At 41.5% G+C, this 20,189-nt stretch overlaps 2 protein-coding genes across 7 annotated transcripts in view; one reads left to right on the plus strand and one right to left on the minus strand.

Moving 5' to 3' along the window:
* The window catches only part of LOC136449264 (supervillin-like), a 134,964-nt gene extending 133,608 nt beyond the window's left edge, over window positions 1–1,356 (minus strand). For 5 of the 6 annotated variants that reach the window (XM_066449222.1, XM_066449220.1, XM_066449219.1 and 2 more), the window contains exon 1: window positions 1,292–1,356. In XM_066449222.1, coding sequence (XP_066305319.1) covers window positions 1,292–1,333 — 42 coding nt within the window. In that variant the 5' untranslated portion in view covers window positions 1,334–1,356. The remainder of the gene's footprint in view (window positions 1–1,291) is intronic. The other variant, XM_066449225.1, reaches the window with a different exon arrangement.
* Window positions 1,357–1,593: 237 nt separating this feature from the next.
* LOC136449266 (collagen alpha-1(X) chain-like) overlaps window positions 1,594–20,189 on the plus strand; it is a 50,522-nt gene continuing 31,926 nt past the window's right edge. Inside the window, exon 1 of the mRNA XM_066449228.1 lies at window positions 1,594–1,697. The gene's annotated coding sequence lies outside the window, so the exon portion shown is untranslated. The remainder of the gene's footprint in view (window positions 1,698–20,189) is intronic.

The following is a 20,189-nucleotide window of genomic DNA, read 5'->3' on the forward strand; positions in this document are numbered from 1 at the left end:
CTGGCGACATACAAATACACATCCACACAAAGCCCGCTGCAGTCCGACGGAAAATGCCAGTGGAACCATTTTTGAACTTGACACACCTGCAAAAAATCATGAAGATCCATCAACGTTTCCGTCACTTTTTTGCCTACATACAAACACACAAAATTTAAAAGTCCGCTGCAGTACTGTTGAAAACGCAAGGTGAACCATTTCCGAACTTGACTTTCCTTTGCACAACCACTACACACCTACCAAAAATCATAAAGATTCATTGCAGCTTTCTTGAGTTATGCTCCTGACATACATACAGACCCACCCAACAGATTTTTCAACCTAAAACATAATCTTCTCCGAGTACAAGTACTCGGCGAAGATAATAACACTCACAGTGTCATCACAATTAAGAGTTCATGTTGTCATGTTGAAGGCTCAATAAAAATATAATCTTGCTTCAATGGATAAAGAATTTTGGAGTTATAGGCTGGAGTCCAGAAGTAGATTGTCTTTCTGGAATTAAATTGCTGCCTGTTATAACATATAAGAAATAAGTTCAATTCTTTTGTCTTCTTTTGTTTTGTTTTTCTGCTCATCATCATTATAATCAGATTTTTTCATTTCATCTCAGTATCCGTAGTACTATATTATACATATATATACTTTGCTGGCCTCTAGATCTAATTTATATCTTACATGCAGTACTGGGCAAGACCCGATGTGGGTATCAAGCCAAGGGGTGATAACAGAGGTGCACGCCTACCATTACCAGCCAAGAGTGTCGGTAGAGATCGGCCAAATAGACGCTCATATATATAAACATACCAGAGGAGTTGGCTGGCTGATCAGCGTGGCAAACAGAATTTATCAGCCAGCCAACTCCTCTTGAATGTTGTCTGTCTATTTGGCAGATTTCTATTTCTTTCCAGCTAACCTGGAGCCTGCATGGTACTGGTAGAGGCCCCCTGGTAGTGTTACTCATCACAATTCCCACTGGACACCACACTAGGCATTGTTTCTTGTGTTCAGGTATTATGGTCATGAAAAATTAATCATTGCTATTGTTATTGTTAAATTACTCTTTCTGCATGTAGCATAAATAAAATATTGGCTGGTCTGGGCCTGGATTTGATCACTTGAACTGTAAACAAACCTTGGCTGATTCTCACATTTTGCATATCCTGTACTTCCATGTGCCAAGCACTGCTCCACACAGGACCCAACAACACCAATCTACACATAACTGTTAGCAGGCTATTCTATTGACTGCTTCTGCAAAAATTACAGCAATAGGAAAGTTTCAACCCACCTTTTTTGACACACATAGAGGGCAGCAACCCTCACTACCCATCCTTCTTGTAGCACATTGTGTACACTGACACATGGGGGGGGGACCACAACAATGTCAATAGAGCTGAAGTTTTGTTATGCGTGCTAAGGGACATGCAGTAGGTACACAGTCTTTCTATGTAAATTAGGATTAGCAAAAGGTAGAAACATTGAATAATGTTGAGTGAATACATATTTGTCAAGTGAGTTGCCAATCATTATTGGATACCACAGCTTTGAACACCCCCTTCAGGTAGTGGACTAGTCCTGATGAGTAACAGATGACTGCTACATGTGTGTACATATGTCCTGACCAGTCAGCAGCAGCACAGCCTAGACATATTTGGCAAACTTCTTGGTTTGACAGGAGCAAAACTTGAGATCTGGTTTGTGACTTCAACTTTATACTTTGTAGCTTCAGTTGACCTTATATAGTTTGTGAGAATTTGATTAGTTCTTTGAAGTCAGTGATGGCATAATGTTTATCATCTACATGTACTCAGTCTCTAGCAGCGGCAACTGTCGACTGTTAGAGGGCTTCTTTTACTTGCAGTCTTATACATTAGCCCTAATGTCAATGTTGATAGGGATAATGCATATAAGACTGCAAGTAAAAGAAGCCCCCCAACAGTCGCTCAGTCTCTAGCTGACACGGGTTTGCGGAAAAGGCTAGGCTGTCTACCTGGCCTGTCTACCTGGCCTGTCTACCACGTCAGGCTACTGAGATCCCCCCATTCATATCCCCAGAAATAGTCAGACACCTATGCAGCTGCACCCTCTAGCAGAATGCATCCAAACTACACCCAAGCTATCGAAAGAAAATAAAGGCTTTGATTTGATGATTTGAGTGTATGGCATAGCAATTATAGCGTATTGACCAGAAATCTACAAGTAAAGTAGAAATAAACTGATATTTGCTTACTTTTGTGAATTTCTAAGGGTATGCAAGCAGATAAACAGGAAACGGTTCTCGAGGTTGGTTGGTCCTAAAAAGGACTGTAATTTTCCCTTCAAGTTACCGAAGATTTAGTCATCATCGTACATCTAAACAAGGATTGTCTGCTTTGGACTGGTCCTAATCCCGACATATACTTTTGGTGGTGACAGTGTGCGTCTCTTTATGGTGCCGATACGCCCCGGGACCTCCCATACGATTGCTATGAATGTAATTGTCAATGGAGACCACCTTCTTTTTTTGTCAAAACAATTCAAACATATTGGCGGTATTGTGCCTCTACACAGGCAGTTATCGGCTCACTTGTACTGCATTTGCCGACTCTAGCCCACCTTTTTAGTTAACTTGTGAGGGGAGACTGACATTCTCGTATAGGGCTATTTAGGCCACAAGACAGTAATCCAGACCTGCTATCTAATACATGGTAATCATGTAAGAAAGAGGCTGTCAAAAGTCACCTACCTGGATTTTAGTCCATGAAAAACTTACATTGGCAGGGGTGTCTGACCTCTTAAGTTTAAATTTAGAGCATAATTTCAACTTTTTAATCGGCACAAACCGTACGTATTCAGCCATGTTTCCAAGAATTGACCTCTGACCCCTCTTCATAACCTGATTATCACACCAAAACACCAAACTTTTACAGCCCACAGACACCACAAACATGGATGAAAATCTGATTTTTCAACACAATGGGAAGGTAAAAACCCTAACCTGTAACATCCAGCTCCAAAATACCAACAGATCCAAAAGTAAAGCCCTTTTATACCTACTTTTACCAAGGGTACCAAACCTATCTCCATAGGCTAAAAGTGGGCCTTCTGCGCCTGCGCGGATTACTGGAGTGTGGCCTTTAACCATAGCCGATGCTGTAGGGCTGCTGTGAATTAGGATTTTACCATGGTCAATACTGACCTACCGAGGCCATATAGTGTCGACGATGTTTGAACAAATTTGGTGCATCCGAAAATAATTTCATCAGGTTGGTAGAATATAGGATATAGGAGATTCTTTTTACACAACCAGGTAATCTCACCTGCTAACGTTTTGATGTCTATCAGACACCTTCTTCAAAGCTTCTGACTGGAGTACTGCTTCTCACCGCTATAAGTAGCCGATGTAGGTGGCGTGTAACCGTTGAATCAAGGAAGCCGTCTGGATAAGGAAGACAACACCAGTGATGGACCGAGATGATGGGGGATACAAGCTTAGCCACGTTTGGGACAGTGTTCTTACCACAAAAGCGCCACCTACATCGGCTACTTATAGCGGTGAGAAGCATTACTCCAGTCAGAAGCTCTGAAGAAGGTGTATGATAGACATCAAAACGTTAGCAGGTGAGATTTTACCTGGTTGTGTAAAATAAATTTGGTGCAGTTATCAGGCATCGGTGACAATGTGCCATGCAGACATGCGGAGTCACTAACAATGGAATGAATGGGAACCGGTTTGGGATTCGGTGCAATTTAATGGAGTGTGCATTAATCCATTATGCAATTAAGTAGATTCTACTGTAAAGACCTTATTCACATAATCACAGAAATATGATGTCCTGAAGTTAATGAAATAAGTAAAGTTGCCTAAAACAGTTTGTGTTATTAGAATAGATGGGCCAGGCTAGATTCTGTCTCTGCTGACTGAATGTGCTGGAACTGAATAAGATGATACAATGTAATACAATTTTGTTGCATGTTACTAAGTGATGAGAGCGGTGGTGAAACAGTAAACCTTTATGTTCTACATTTGTTAGAGCAATAATTGATTTCTCCCTGCATTAAAGAACCTGGCCCATGTTGAAAATGGCAAATCAGTGCTACCAAATGACATCGCTCATAGAAGGTCTGCAATAGCCTGGAATCTATCCTATTTAGCTTCCGGCCGCTACCCTAGCTCCGCTGCGCTACCCAAGCTCCGCTGCCGGCCAAACATTTGTGTGTGTGCGTTCTGAAACCCCTACACGTATGTCGGGGTCAGGGTGTAGAAGGTGTAGGTAATAGGAACATAAGGGTGTAACCAACAGCCTGACGGGAAGATGATTATGAATATCTATAAATGTTACATACCATTTGTATATGGATCTGTAAGTAAGAGCACATTATTGTTAGAATACTAGCCTGGGACCTCCTCCCCCCCTACTTTGCCCCTAGCGGGGTCATCTGGGGACAACAAAGATGATGATGATGATGAATGAATGTAGCTGTGTTTATAAGGGAAACTATTTTGATTGTTATGAGATAAGCTGCTAACATAATTCCACCAGGCACTGCATACATTGTAATTCCGCCACCCTGAAAAGATACGTCCAAACAGATCTCCTATCCAACGTCCTCCAGTATAATGCATCCCTGTATATCTAAACTGTGCATACCTGAGGGGTACTGCACTAGAGATCTCATCAGACCAATTCTTCAGACCAGTTTATATTTAGTGCTCCGAACCGAACTAAGAAACATAGACTTTGTTTCCTTCGGGATACTTACAATGTACAATTGCACTTGACATGTTTGAAAATAAAAGTCCAATATTCAACCTAGTAATTAATCATACAGAAATGTTTCTGTAAATTATACACACACGCAATCCATACTGTGAAATCATGCTGTTATTTATTTGTTTGTTTGTTTGTTTGTTTGTTTGTTTGTATTGTATACCCGGTAAACAGCCTCATGGCATAACACACCAGGTTTGTACTGAATGGTACAAACTGCATGTCCGGACAGATACATTTGATCCACTCACACCAGGATTAGGACCCATACTCTTTTCAATAAGTGTGGTGGGTTCTTTTACGTGCTTGAAGTGTGGCTCTCCGCAAACATGGGACCTCCATTTAATGTCCTATCCCAGTGATGTCCCTAACCGAAGCTACTTATTTTCACCTGAGTGAAGTGGGGAGAGATGTGTAAAGTGCCTTTCCCAGGGGCACAATGTCAACGAGACAAATCAGGAGACCCCAGATTTGAACCCAGGACCTCTGGGTTCTGGGCCAAACAGTCCCAGTGCCACTACGCCACTGTGACGCCAGTATTTATTGAATACTGGTACAATATACAGTGTACATGTAGTGTCTTTACCAGATATTGCATGCGTGTGTTGATCATGTCCCAGTGTGGACAGTAGACCCAAAGCTATGTAATAGAGATCTAGCAAACATCAGCCTGTAGCAAGTTTGTGTAGGTCAAGAACTGACCAAATTCCAAACACAAATACAGCTGACAGCTGCCTTACAGACAAAGGAGTAGGATGCAGTATATGTAGAAATATGTGGTGTGGCAGACTTACACACATGATCATGACATTCTGCACAAACATATAATCTCTAGATCTTACCTCATACACTGGAGAAACTGGGTTCAAAAGTGTAAATTTGACTAGCAAATGATGAGCAAGGGACAAGGGAGAAACAGCATGGAGCTGTACTACACAGCTCTGGTATGTATTTGACCTTTAACCTGTACACATAGTTGACATTCACTGACCAAAAATAGGTGCTGCAGGAGCCGGATGGGCACATTTGGGCGGAACCCTGGGCTGGATCCAAAAATGGCTTCTCCATCCTGCCCTGCATGCTGTAGGCACCAACAGCTTCCAACAATGTACATTCCTAAAGGGTAGGCTCATGCAGAACTATTGCCAACATTAATACTGGTGTAGCTGGCCAGAATTTACCCAGGTATATGGCAGTTGGAATCCACCCCAGGGTATTCCAGAATAGACCAAGTGGTAACCTTAGGGGTCAACATTAGATATGAGGTAGGCTCTGTCAGACTCCATAAAAAAATTAGGTTGATGGAAAAATAGATTGTAATTGGCCAAATCGACTGAATGACATGGCAGAGGTCAGTTAGCCAGCCATAGTAGTACAAATTGCAACCTCCAACAATGTATGATGATGCATGATGACACAGGCGATGAAGGAGGTCTTCTGGATATGTTTGGGTTGTAGACAACACTTGGCTTGCGTAACGTTACATCTTAACCCTTCTCCTGCGGGACCCAATATATTGGAGTTGCACTTATAGAGCCTGTATATTTGGGTCCTGTATATGAACAGGTTGGGGGTATTTCTCAGCTGAACGCATCACACCGCAGCGAAACGCACTGAATGCGGGAGTAACTTTGGCACCGCAGTGCAGAAAAACTCAAGGGAAAATGACCTGATTAAAAAAAGATAAGAAATGAAAGTAATGAAATATACTGCATCAAAAAGCCCAGCAGGACAAGGGTTAATCATTCTTATCTGAGGGCAGGTATGTAAGCGTGCCACACAGCACACTTTGATGGCGTCAAATGTGCACAGGAACACGCTTTGACGGCCGTCCCATATGGCACCCTGGGACGGCCGTCAAAGCGTGTTCCTGTGCACATTTGACGCCGTTGAAGTGTGCTGTGTGGCACGCTTACATAGCTCCTGAGGGTATATATGGTGGGCATTCAACAGAATCTGGCCTGGGAGGGGGGGTGCCAGAATGTACCTATATAGGCCAGATTCTGACCTTGAGTATACCCAGGTATACTCTGGTGGCCAGGGGTAGATTCTGGCGGCTACAGCAGGGTATGCTGTCCTAAGTGTCCATCTCAAATCATGATCATCCTCTTGTAGGTACTGTTTTATATTTGAGTAGACAGGTGTAAGATGGCATATATATACAGATCATGTGAATTGATGTTCATTGATACTTTTATCATATAGGAACTCAGGCTCATCGATCACAAGATTGACTCCAAGCTGTTACGCCAAGTCCAACATGCAGATATAGAGGAAATCAGCCTTGTCTGTACCTTATCAAGAGGGCATGGAAGCAGTGGACTCAGATGTAGATATACACATGCGATTCCACAGCATGTAAATACTTAGATTCAAAATGTGGCGTGCCATGGGCAGAGTTTTTTAGACCGTAAAATGTTTACTTTTTATTTTCAACGTCTGTATTTAAAAAGGGTTGTATTTGATAACTGTTAGACGAAGAGCCTTTCGTTACCTTACTAGAATATGTAGAAAATTATTATATTTTGGTCCAATGGCACTATACAGCAGTAAATATTACCATGTGATGGTGATAATGGGGGCACATTCTATAGCTTTTGAGAGATATAGAAATATACCAACAGGTAACTCATTGCTATCTAAGGCTTCAGTTATTTTGTCAATTAAGCATAAATCCAAGGCATATTGATGAGAATAAAGAATAAAATGTGTTTCTTAGTGATTTAAAATCCCTTTGTAGACTAATTTTTCCAATATTTTTGAATATGTAGGAAGAATGGATATGGGTCTATAATTAGAAAAGATGTCTGGCTCTCCAGTTTTATATAACCTAGTACTTTTGCTGCTTTCAGCTCGGTCAGCACTGATCCTGTTGACAACGAAAGTTAATTTAAAGATATGAGTAACTTTAAGTGGTTCTAAAACAGGAAATATTTTGCATGACCTGGGGCTGTATTTTTCAGATTAATATGATATCATGAATCTCGAAGAAGCTGGCTCTTCAAAAGAGCTGAATGGTGGGTATGTGTGTTCAAGAATTTGTATTAATAATCATACCATTCTATCAAAGTTCTTGTGTCACAGGCAAAACTACGAAAGCCACTCTCTCCTTTTTCAGCACCCGGTTCCAGTGCTGAAAGTGGCTTCAGCACTGGAAAACCAGGGCAGAGTGGAGTTCAGCACTGGAAAACTCGACGTGAGCACTGGAAACCGAGTGTTGACAAGTATTGAACGCACTGCAAACGGAGTGCCGAGATACTTGCGCTTTTAAAAACGTAGTACGGCAAGAAAATAAGCCGTACCGGTAAACAGAAGTTTCAGGGCCACCCAAATCACTTTCAAAATCTTATCCAGTTTCTTGAGTAATTATTTTTGGCGTAACGGTTATATTAATACCTGGATGTCTAACATTCATCAACGTGGTCATTGTTTATTTTCCATTGATTCAGCACTGGAATACATACCAGTGCGGAAGGCGTGGCTTTCATAGACTTGCGTGTCACAGTGGACGTATTCGTGGCAAATACAAACATTCTGGGTCGAAATATGTATTAAAAAAACTGTAGAAAGTCTGTATGTTGGATCTGTTTTATCAAAAGTTCTTTTTTCCGGAGACTGTTTGTCGGATCAAGGGTTCAGCATCACCGTGTCCGATGGATTCATTGTCGGATCCGCCTGCATCCACCAAAAATACAACAAGAGTGGTTTTTAAAAAAAACACAGGCGACGTGAGGATTAGTATGAAAGGAAGTAACATATATAATCAATCTTTAAATCCAGCTTGTATAGGGAGGCTAGCACAGGGAGTGTTTGAAAGGTATTTAGTCGTAATTTGCTTGCGTTCAAAGGTTTGTTGATGTTTGAATCTATATCTGAAAGTTCAGGTTATCATCATCATATTAGATTTTCTGTATTGTCTTTAATGTGCGTGTGTAGGGTACAAGTTTAGATCAACCTGCCCACTGTGATGCAGCTCATAGAAAGCAGATATTTTGGCTTAAAAGTAATATCAGATAAGTTTATTTCCCTATCTTTCTCTTTCTGCAAATGTGCATTGCAGTGGTTATGTATATACATTAGATATCCAGGTTACCAGATACGCAAAAAAAATTGCTCAAGCAACTGTATACAAATTTGAAACAGTCAGTCACTGATGACAGACAGCGGACGCTGTCTGAAACGTCTGTTTCAAAATTTTGTCTTCAGTGTCTGAACAGTTTTTAGGCCACACCTATCTTTTAGCGCCGAACATGTTCCAACCATCTCCTAACAAGTAAATGACTTACTCCTGACTGAGCCCCGAATGCTTTCTAACCTACTCCGAACCATCCCGACCTCTAGTCGCGGACTGCCGAATCTCTCCTGACTAATCCCCGACCGAATACTAACCCTCTGACGGATTAACATTGACACATTCCTTGACTTTCAAACGAGGGGTCATTTTCGATTTTAATCAAAATCATCCGTTCTTCTATGTTTCTAACATCACCGAGAGACCGAATTCAGATCACGCTTAGATTTGATACGGCTTTTAATGTTCTTCTTTGTTTTTGGTCGTGTGAAGGTCGGCGGGGATTCGCCCATGTTCTGATAGGTGTCACTTGGCTGGAAATGAGTAAGCAGAGTGGTACGGCCTTGGGTTTAGTCATGGGTAGGTTTGAAACTAGTTGAGAGTAGGTCAGCAGTGGTTTTGGCGTGGTTTAAGCCCCGGTTACACATAGCCGAACATGGCCTCCCGACTCTCCCCCGACCATGGTTAGAGTGATTCGGAGCTAGGTCGGCTGGCGTTCGGCTGAGTCGGCTGGTGTTCGGCTGCGCCAGCCGAATATTTTAAACTAGAGCTCCACGAACACATTATCTTCGCCAAACAATCAAGGCTTATTGTGGAGAGTGATTCATATTTACATGCTTATCACCTCCTGAAAATTTGAGCATACACCATACCTTTTGGAAGTTATGATGGGGGGAGGGGATGAGTCCAGTCTAGATAGGGTTAAAATCATTTGATGGTACAGGACTAGTATATGTGTCTAGTGTGCTGATATGTCATAACTGGTCATCAAAAAATATTAAAAGTGATGATGAAATGGTACAGTCAATATATATGAATAGAAGAAATCATTATTTCATATCATACACATTTTGAAAGACATCAGTGGTGCAGTTTTGGTGCAGTGTACTCTCCAAGCAGAGGAGTGGGTCAGGCTGGTTTTTGACGTGTTTTAAGGTGTTTTTGTCAGGCTTTCTATTTTGTCCCCTTTTCGTTATGTCGCCAACCGTGTGTTGGACAAAACTGCCTAAACTGAACACGTTAAAAACCAACCGGACCCACACTTCTGCTTAGTGTGTAGTGAGACTGCATCTGTTTATTTATATTCCCCATCTGTTTATTTATACTTTTAGGCAAGGCCCTCTGTTGACCTGTTTGGGGAACACTGTCACATGTCCCATTATGAAATCTAGTGTATTTACAAACTTTTTTTCACTAATTATGCAGATTAGCTCCTGATTTGCATAATTAGTCATTGATTGTGTAAAGCACCATCTGAGGTCTCTTCATGCCAAACATCACGACGATCTGTCGACCCCTTCTCAAGTTATTCATGTCCGAAGGTCAAAACAAAAATACCCACTGCAGTTCCAAGCAAGACGCTAGGGGGCCCAAACTTACACAACTTACTTCCTGTGGCATGAACTATCTACCACACAAAAATCATGACCATAGCACTCGCAGAAAATATGCCCCAAAATTTTGAAGCTCCACTGCAGGTAACCGCTAGAAGGCCCATTATCGAACTTGACCTTCCTTTCTGTAAACCCTACCCATCCACTAAATATCATGAGAACCATCAACAGCTTCTCGAGTTATGCTGGCGACATACAAATACACATCCACACAAAGCCCGCTGCAGTACCGACGGAAAATGCCAGGGGAATCACACAAAAATTAAAAGTCTACTGCGGTACTGTTGAAAAACGCAAGGTAAACCATTTTCGAACTTGACCTTCCTTTGCACAATCACTACACACCTACCAAAAATCAGAAAGATTCATTGAAGCTTTCTTGAGTTATGCTCTTGACATACATACAGACCCACCCAACAGATTTCTCAACCGAAAACATAATCTTCTCTGAGTACAAGTACTCGGCGAAGATCAAATGAATTTAAAACATTCAGTTCTGAAAGGGAGGTCTGGAATGGGTTGGCCGGTATTCGGCGTGGTCGGCTAGTATTGGGGAGTAAGTCAACAGTAGAATTAGAACCTATACCGTGCCAGAATCATTGATGACTTACTCAAAAGTAGTTTCTAACGTACCCATGACTCATTCCAAGGCAAAGACAAATCTCTGCTAACTCATTTCAAACCAAGTGACTACTCAGAACGTGGGCAAATCACCCCCGACCTTGACACAAAGTAAAAAAAGAAGAATGCTAAAACTGCGGTAATGAAGCTAAGCGTGAACCGAATTCGATCTGATGTGATGTAAACAACACAGAACAATGAGGGGAACAAATGCAAGTTTATACGAGAATTTTCAAGAATTTTAGCAAAATTATCCAGGAAAATAAGGAAGAAACTAGAGTTCGATGACATCATTCCTTCGCCAAATGATTATGACTGATGAAAATAAGGTCATTTGCATAACTCATATTAGTTGATCATCATCTCTGCCCAAATAAGTTATCCAAATTGTGATAACTTTAGTCTTATCTTAACAAAGAAGGCTATACTAGCATTTTATAATCAACAAGAGTTCTACGACCTCATACCTTCGCCAAATGATTTTAACCTATGACTGACGTATTAGGAGTGTGTCTCATCAATTATAAATCATACCAGTTGATCATCTTCACCCAAATAACATAAGTTGTCCAAAGTATGAGCTTAACAAAGAATGTTATGCTAACATTTATCAATTATGCATATGAGGTCCTTTTTAGCATGATTGATTCAATGGTGTTCACATTCACACAACTTCCACATGCCACAAGTATGAAATTGCCGTCCGTTATTTACTAGTATGGAATTAAAGTAGTTTCTCATTAATTATCCAAATTAGGCCTACATTTGCTTATTTTCTATCTATCAACATTCCTATCTTCCTCGGTTACAAATGTCACATATTTGGATAGTCATATCATGGAACACAGCGGGTTTTTAAAATTACCTCATTAATTATGCAAATAAGAATCTGATTCGCATAATTATCATCCAATCATACAAAGCATCACGTAAGCTATCTACATACCAAAAATCATGACCATCCATCAAGCCCACCTTGAGTTATAGTATATTCTCATTAATTATGCAAATGAGGTCTTCATTTGCATAGTTGATATCTACATATACTACATTCACCCTTCATCAAATACTTCTTCAGCAATACATATCCATACTCCATGTACAACCTCCATGTACACCATACAGTATGACCTATACTAATAAATCACCTCTTCCTTCCTAGATATAACATGGTTAACCCACCTACCCTGAACACCATCCTATCCCCATGCTGTGACACACCACTACTGATTGTTCTTCGAATTCCTGATGTAAGGCAGTGTATATCCAATTTTGGTCTGCTTCCACCAAATTCCACACCACTTTCTGCTGCTAGCTTTCTCATACCACTGCCGACAGCTTGAGTGACAAGTCAATTTATCCCAACTATTAAGTTTCCTGCATCCCACATGACAAATACACAACCCTACCACTTATCCTTGACCCCTCGAAACAACACCGGCAACACGTCCCAGGCAGAACACAATGCTCTAGCATACAATATAACACATTTTTACACTTTTCTCGTTAATTATGCAAAGCACTTCGCCCAAAATCTAATCATCTTCAGATTTCCCACATACACACCGACACACCAACTACAACAACAAACCATCCAGGCGTTCTCGGCTTATTCTGTTCACTAACAGACACACAGACAAGCATCAACGAATAACCTTCTTGACGAAGGTAATTATGCCCAAGCAGACCTCATTGGCATAATTTAGATTCAGTGATGTTCACATTCACATAACTTCCAAACCCCACAAGTATGAAATTGGCGTCATTCATCAGTAAAGAATTATAGAAGTCATCATTGAATATGCAATTTAGGTCCTCATTTGCATATCATTGATCTATCAACATTTCTCTCTTCCTCAGTTACAAAGGTCACATATTTGAATAGTCTTATCATGGAACGCAGCGGGTTTCTGAAGTTCCCTAATTAATTATGCAAACTAGAGTCTGATTTGTATAATTATGATTTGATTATATACCAAGCTTCACTTAAGCTATCTACATACAAATCATGATGATTCGTCAACCCCATCTTTAGCTAAAGTATTTGAGCATTAATTATGCAAATTACTCAAGTTATCTACACACCAAAAATTATTACCACCTGTCAACCCCTTCTTGAGTTATTTCTTTTCAAATTCTGAAAGAAAACCTGCTCCTGCAGTTCTAGAGGACTCAAACCTACTCTACTTAATTTCCTTCCGAAGGGCGGAAATCAATTGACATACCACTCAAGAATCACGACAATAGCATGTACAGAACACGAGATATCAGAACAGGAAGCTCCACTGCAGTAGTAAAGAAAGTCACTAGGGGGCCCAAAATCTAATTACTAAATATTTGGAGATCTCATCAATCCCTATCCAAATATCAAATATGTCTTCAGGAGTACTAGTTATTCTATGTTTTACCTCTACGTCACAAACTCCATGTGTCGCGATTTAATACTGCGTGCTGCTGCCTTCATCTTGTGGGAGGGAGTAAGGGACCAACCATTTCACACTTAGTTAACTGGGGAGGGACTATCCATTTAAGGTTAGGGTGTGGTGAAGGAGAAACAATGAAATAAAACAAGACTGGCAATGATAAAAAGACATTGCCATGGCGACGGTGGTTGTTGTTTTAATTTTTACTGTACCCTGCTTAGGGCACAGTGATAGGTGGTGCTGGTCATACAGGATTTCTAACGAAAAGGGCTGCTCTACTGGACAAATACACACACACACACGCACACACACAGACAGCGACAGTTCCAGATTCTACCAGACACACCCTACTGCCAGAACGAACATCGATTTCATCACAGCCTGATCATGACAACTGAAAACAGCCCACGGACCGGGTTCCCACCATACAAAATGACTATTCTACTCTGATAAGGACTGCTGTTTACATGAACAACATGTTAGGCCAAATCTACACAAATTTTAACATCATAGTCCACTTACCAACAGACACAGCATACACCATGCAACAGCTTGTACACTATTTATGTTCCCTGAACTATAGAACTAAGTCCTCTAGAGTGTGAATGGCCAGGGATGTTAGCTAAGGATGGAATGCCAGAATGGAATCCAATCCCAGGATGGAATCCCAGGATGGAATGCCAGGATGAAATGCCAGGATGGAATCCCAGGATGGAATGCCAGGATGGAATTCGAGTCCCACTGGCATACCAGGAACACCAGTCATAAAGGAATTTGCCAGTAATTCCTGGAGCCCTAATGAAATGCCAGCCTGGGAATCTTAATCCACAGAAATGTTGTTGTGTAAAAATGTGTCTCATGTGTTCTTGGAAGTGTACAGGATTATATCAGCAAGAAAGTGGCATCTTATCAGCAGGATAATCATCTAGTACTAGTACAACTGGCTTGCTAAATTTCCTTGCGACAGTGAAATTTTTCATTGATCGATCTGGCTTGAACATGTTCCCAATGTCATGAATGAGGTTAATGCCCTTTGATTAATCTGCTTGTATAGGTAACTGAAGCAGCGTGTGCACAATCGTTATCAGTACAGAGTTGATGCACTTATGACCTGTTCCCTGAAGAAAGACATTAAATCTTACAGTTGTAAGGACCAGCATTAGGGCATCTAAAAACATTGTAACAGACACACATCGTTTTAGAAAAGAGCAATATTACTGTAGAGCTGAGGTCTTAAATGGGTCATGTATACATAAGCCTGGCACATCTGGTAGACAGATGTAGCTGCCTGTCTAGGTTATCTAGGAGGAATTTCCCGAGGGAGGCTTTCTGTCTGACTAACATTCCTAACATTTTTATTGTCTTAATAATCCTATGGACACATGCCTGTACAATTCCTAGAATAGTTGCAATCTGCACACAATACTATATCATTTGGCTCGCCCCTGAGGCGTCGCCAAAAACTGTACTGGGAGGGGATGGGCCATCTCTTTCGCATGGGGTTGAGGTGTTGAAAGGGAGGGACAATCCATTTTACAAGAGGCTAAATGGTCTGGGAAGGGAGGGACAATTTTATAGGGGTCTAGGAATAGAGGGACAATCCATTTCTCATGGGATGAAGGCCTACAGTAAGGGTGAGAGGGATCATCCATTTTGCATATCATCAAGTTAAAGGTCTATAATGGAGGGACCATCCATTGTACATAGTCATGGGTCTGAGAAGGGATGGACCATTAATGTCACATTGAGTTAACGGTCTGTGTGAGAGGGCCAATGATTGTTACATGGATTAAGGATCTGGGAGGGGACGGAGCACCCCTGTTACACGGGTCGAGGCTCTGGGAAAGTAAGGAGACATTTTACACAGACCACAGAGGCTCGACGAGAGGGACCATACAGTCAAGGTCAGCTTCGAGGGAGAGGGAAATCCGTTTTACATTAGAGTGGGGATAAGGGGAGAGGGAACGTCCATCCATGCCAGTTTGAGGTTGGGGAGGGAGAAAGCATCCGTTTTCTTTCAAGATCAAATGGGAAACAAACTATAAACCAGGTTTTGAACCGTTTATTTTATAGCAATTGTTGACAAAACAGGAATGCAAGGGTGTACAATGTGTTACAAAAAGGCACAAATTGCACTACACCTGAAACAATTGCAATTACGAGAACTTCGTTTACAGATCGCTGGGGGCATGACAGGAAGTTAACTTGATTTGGGATTGTCATTTCTGTTCTAGGTTCAACCTAGAGATGTACCATCCCCTCTGTTTGCCTGAAGCATTATCAGCCGAGAGAATCATGATCTCTTGATGGATGGCAAGGTGCTGAGTCCATTTTGATGACACCTTGAGTTTTGTTGCTGGTGAGGGGTCGAGACATCTCGAGAGCAACGACTACTTCTGCACACAGCGCTCCAGCCTGTTTCTGCGGTATGTAGACCCGGATGTATGGCTAATTCAATCTCTATGGCTATGTCGATGGCTGGGATTACATTTGAAGAGACCGCAAAGTTCAGTGTTCCAGAGATCAGGGATTTCCCTGGTTCTGTTAGCTCATAACTACTCAGACTCTCCAACCACTTGCCTTCCTTTCTCAGGTCCTGTGTCATAGTCTTGGTTCGGGACTCCAAGATATGACACAAGGCAAATTATGTCCTGGTCTGGGTCCCCGACAACCACCAACCAGTCAACATAAACGGAAAGGACAACAGATGGTAGAAGAACCCAAGCTGTCATAAACTAACAGAACCAGGAAAATCCCTGTTCTCTGAAACAATGAACTTCACAGCCACCCCGAGTACAATCTCAGCCACCGACACAGTCACAAACCAGCCACAAACTGAGCCTATACACCACAGAAACGGGCTAAAGCCCTGCGTGAAAAAGTAGCCACCACTCACAAAATGCCCTCACCCCCTACCAGCAATATCACTCGGGATGTCAACGAAATACACTCAAGCACCCTACCATCAACCAAGAGATTGTGATCATCCCTGCCGACAATGCCTCAGGTACACAAAGGGAACCGTACGTTCAGTTAAAGCTATAAATGGAACATCACAAATCATTAACTTCCTATCACCCAAGACAAGTCAGTCCCAGCCCAACTCTGCAATGATGTAAACACTTATATATAATACCAGGTCCTCTGGCAGGGCGTACACACGAGCACCGGCACCGGTCTTTCTGGATGTCACCGTGGAGATGACGCACTTGTCATTAGACAACCACCTCTCACCCAGAATAAGTCCCACCATGAACATTGGTGTAGCTGATCTGAGCTTCAAGGCATCAATAAGATCATGGAAGCTGCTGAGAGACGTCAGCTTCTTGTAACTGCAAGAAAGGGAAATTACGGTCAATTAAGACTAATGATTTTTTGCTTTGAACATTCTAAAAAAGGCAGAAGGCTGCCTTATTGTCCGTCAAGGTGACAGAAGTCATACGGAAGAAGTTAATGCCTGATACAAATATGTCACCTAAATTGGTCAAACTGTTGGTTACTGATCCTAACTGATCAAAGTTGATTATACTGGCAAAGTTTAACATCAGTGACAATGGCCTGAACTTGTCAAAAATGGTAGTCTGGTTCAAAAACGGTAGTCTTGTTCAGGTTGGAGTAAGTTGTACAGGATCTACTCACAGGTGCTAATCCAGCAGTCTTCTCCAATCCCTTCAGTTTCGAATTCTGCAGCAGGGCCAGGGTACGTGCACGTATCAAAAGGCAGCCTCACACCTTAAACTGTTCATCCAGTCCTAAGTTGGAAAGGAAAAAGACAATGTATTAGGACATTTGATTATAAGTCAGACCGCTTTTAAGCACACATTTCATTTACCAGGAAATGTCTGGTTCATAAGTAGAGTTCATAATTAGAGAGTGAAGCGCTGCGATACCAAAGACAATTGAATATCCTGAAGTTACAAGGGTGTTCAATTCTTGACCTTGCTGTCTGTCTAACCTTTAGAAAAGAACCACAGCTCTTGTAGATAAGCCGGTAGATTCGCTTGGCTTTGTGATGTACTGGATGTTGTCACATTGCATATTCAGTGACGGTGTTACTTGGCACCTCCCGTACCCAGCCCGGAGTAGCACGTCCAGACATTTCTGCGATATTAGCAGAAAAAGGCATGCATCAGCTGACAAAGTCCAACCATGATATTAACATCCTACATTCAATTCACAATCAGACAAGCAAGTAAAAGACAACATTTTTAAGCATTGTTCAGGTTCAGAAATTAAAACAGTCTAATAACTTAAACTTGCCAACACAACGGAATGAATCATTCATTGACAAAAACTTGTCCTTTAATTTAAAATCTGGGTGGTGATGGTAATAACGGAACCTGAGCCTGCTTTCACACAATACAGTACAATACCTTCAAGTTGTCATATCTGTGGAAGCCGCATGTGTTCAGCAGCTCATTCTATTCACATTCCTCTTCTAGTCCTAAGTTATAAAGAGAAATGTAGAATACATTGGGACATTTGATCAGAATGTCAGGAAGTTTATTAGTACGTTGTTCATTCACCTAATTTTCCATGGTACAGATTAAAATGGCACACATTAAAAAGTAAGACGCTACGAAATCATAGACGCTTGAAGAAACGCCGGGTTAGTTTATAGTCCTAGCTTATATAACTTTGATATTATAAGTGTATGGAAGATCATCCAGTCAAGTACAACCACGGGGCATTGGATCAACCCAATGACAATCAGCTGAAGGAAAGCTTGATAAGGAGGCTCCGATGTAAAGGTTTAAACTGCAGAAAAACTCCTACCTAACCAAAGTTACTGATTAAAAAAACATGTCCCTGACTACTCGTAAGCAGCCGGTCTTACCTTCAGAACAAACACCGCATGTCCTCGAAGATGGTCTCGGTGACGTCTTGGTACTGCTCCGGGAGTTGTCTTCTTCAGGTTCGTTGCGATGCCCCCGTTGTGATGACACTTGATAGCTGGTGATGTGGGGAGAGGGAACATCCATTTAGTGTCAGTTTGGGACCCAAAAAACTAATCCTAACTAAGCTATCCTAACTAATATTAAGCTAAAAATCATGTAATAAATGTTGATTATGTCAATACATGGTAGAGTGGTGGTAGCTTGGAACCGTTTTGGACTAATGAAGTCCTTAAGAAAGTTATTTTGCCGCTTAAGGCTGAGTCATCTGTCAGATAGTTGTTAATGTGTTTGTGTTAGTGTGTTTGTGTTATTGCGGCCATAGGACTGTACATGTAGGTTTTGAACCACACACACCGGGAAGGACCCCTACTCTTTTCGATAAGTGCGGTGGGTTCTTTAACGTGCTCGAGGTGTGGCTCTCCTCAAACACGGGACCTCCATTTAACGTCCTATCCGAGGGACGTTCCTAACCGAAGCTAGGTACTCATTTACACCTGAGTGAAGTGAGGAAAGTCGTGTTAAGTACCTTTCCCAAGGACACAACGTCAAAGGAACAGATCAGGGAACCCCGGATTCGAACTCAGTACCTCTGGGTTCTGGGGCCAAACACCCTACCACTTCGTCACCGCGACGCCACACGTGTATGTTTGCATCAGTATGTGAGTGTTAATTTGTGTGTGTGTGTGTGTGTGTGTGTGTGTGTGTGTGTGTGTGTACATGTGTGTATGTGTGTGCGTTCCAACGTCAGCCTAAACCTGACCGGTGTATATCATTACATAGTATGTCAAATTGTTCGACATTGATACAGTCACATAATGTGCCGAGTTGTCCAGCCTGGTGCCGAGTTGTCCTGGTGCCGAGTTGTCCTGGTGCCGAGTTGTCCTGGTGCCGAGTTGTCCTGGTGCCGAGTTGTCCGACATTCCTTGAAATTTACGCCAAATATTGACAAACATTTTCTTCAGTTTACCTTCTCAGTGTTAAGATAAATGCGATTAGATATAGCTACGTCAAACTACGTGTATACCTATTACCTAATCCGTGACATACACAATGCCGCGTTTCATTCAGACCACATGCCTGAACTTCACTTCGTGACGATTTTATTCAGCACTGTAGATAAAAATGAACATCTCTCACTTCTGCAAAATTAGGCAATTAATCCGTCCGAAGTTACGGGACCCGCCGTTTTGTAGCAATCACAAAATACAAAATGTAATGTCATTATCAATGCAGTTATATAAAGCATGACAAAACTTTATGTAACGTTACATGTATAGCTATACCTCTTTTTGAATGTTTGATTTATGGGGACAAGGACATACTAATATGCTAGCCTGATTGAATGGCCATAAAAGCCCTGAACTACTACTGTAGTATACATCATCTTCATTTTTTTATCATTAACTTGAATAAATTGCTTTTAATTCCCAGACAGGTGTCGTTGATCAAGTTGTACGTTGTACATGTAGTCATCGTGAATCTATTGCAATGGCATAGGATACAGTGTTATGATATTTATATATCTTTGATGACAAATTTGCACCAATGTTGAGAGTTGCCCAAAATTTGAGGCCCTTTGTATCATTTCACAATTTAAGTCTACACGAGGGGCAAAAGTTTGACAGGCACTTGCTACTGCTATTTTGGACAGCCCCTGTGCAGACGACGTCCTGGTGGATCCAAGGAACAAGATGTTAATCACTAGCGACCCATAAGACAGTATACACTATGTATAAAGAGACGGATAGATAAAGATTTTGTAGACCTATATATATATATATATATATATATATATATGTATATATGTA

Source organism: Branchiostoma lanceolatum, chromosome 15 (assembly GCF_035083965.1).
Source record: "Branchiostoma lanceolatum isolate klBraLanc5 chromosome 15, klBraLanc5.hap2, whole genome shotgun sequence".
NCBI lineage: Eukaryota > Metazoa > Chordata > Leptocardii > Amphioxiformes > Branchiostomatidae > Branchiostoma > Branchiostoma lanceolatum.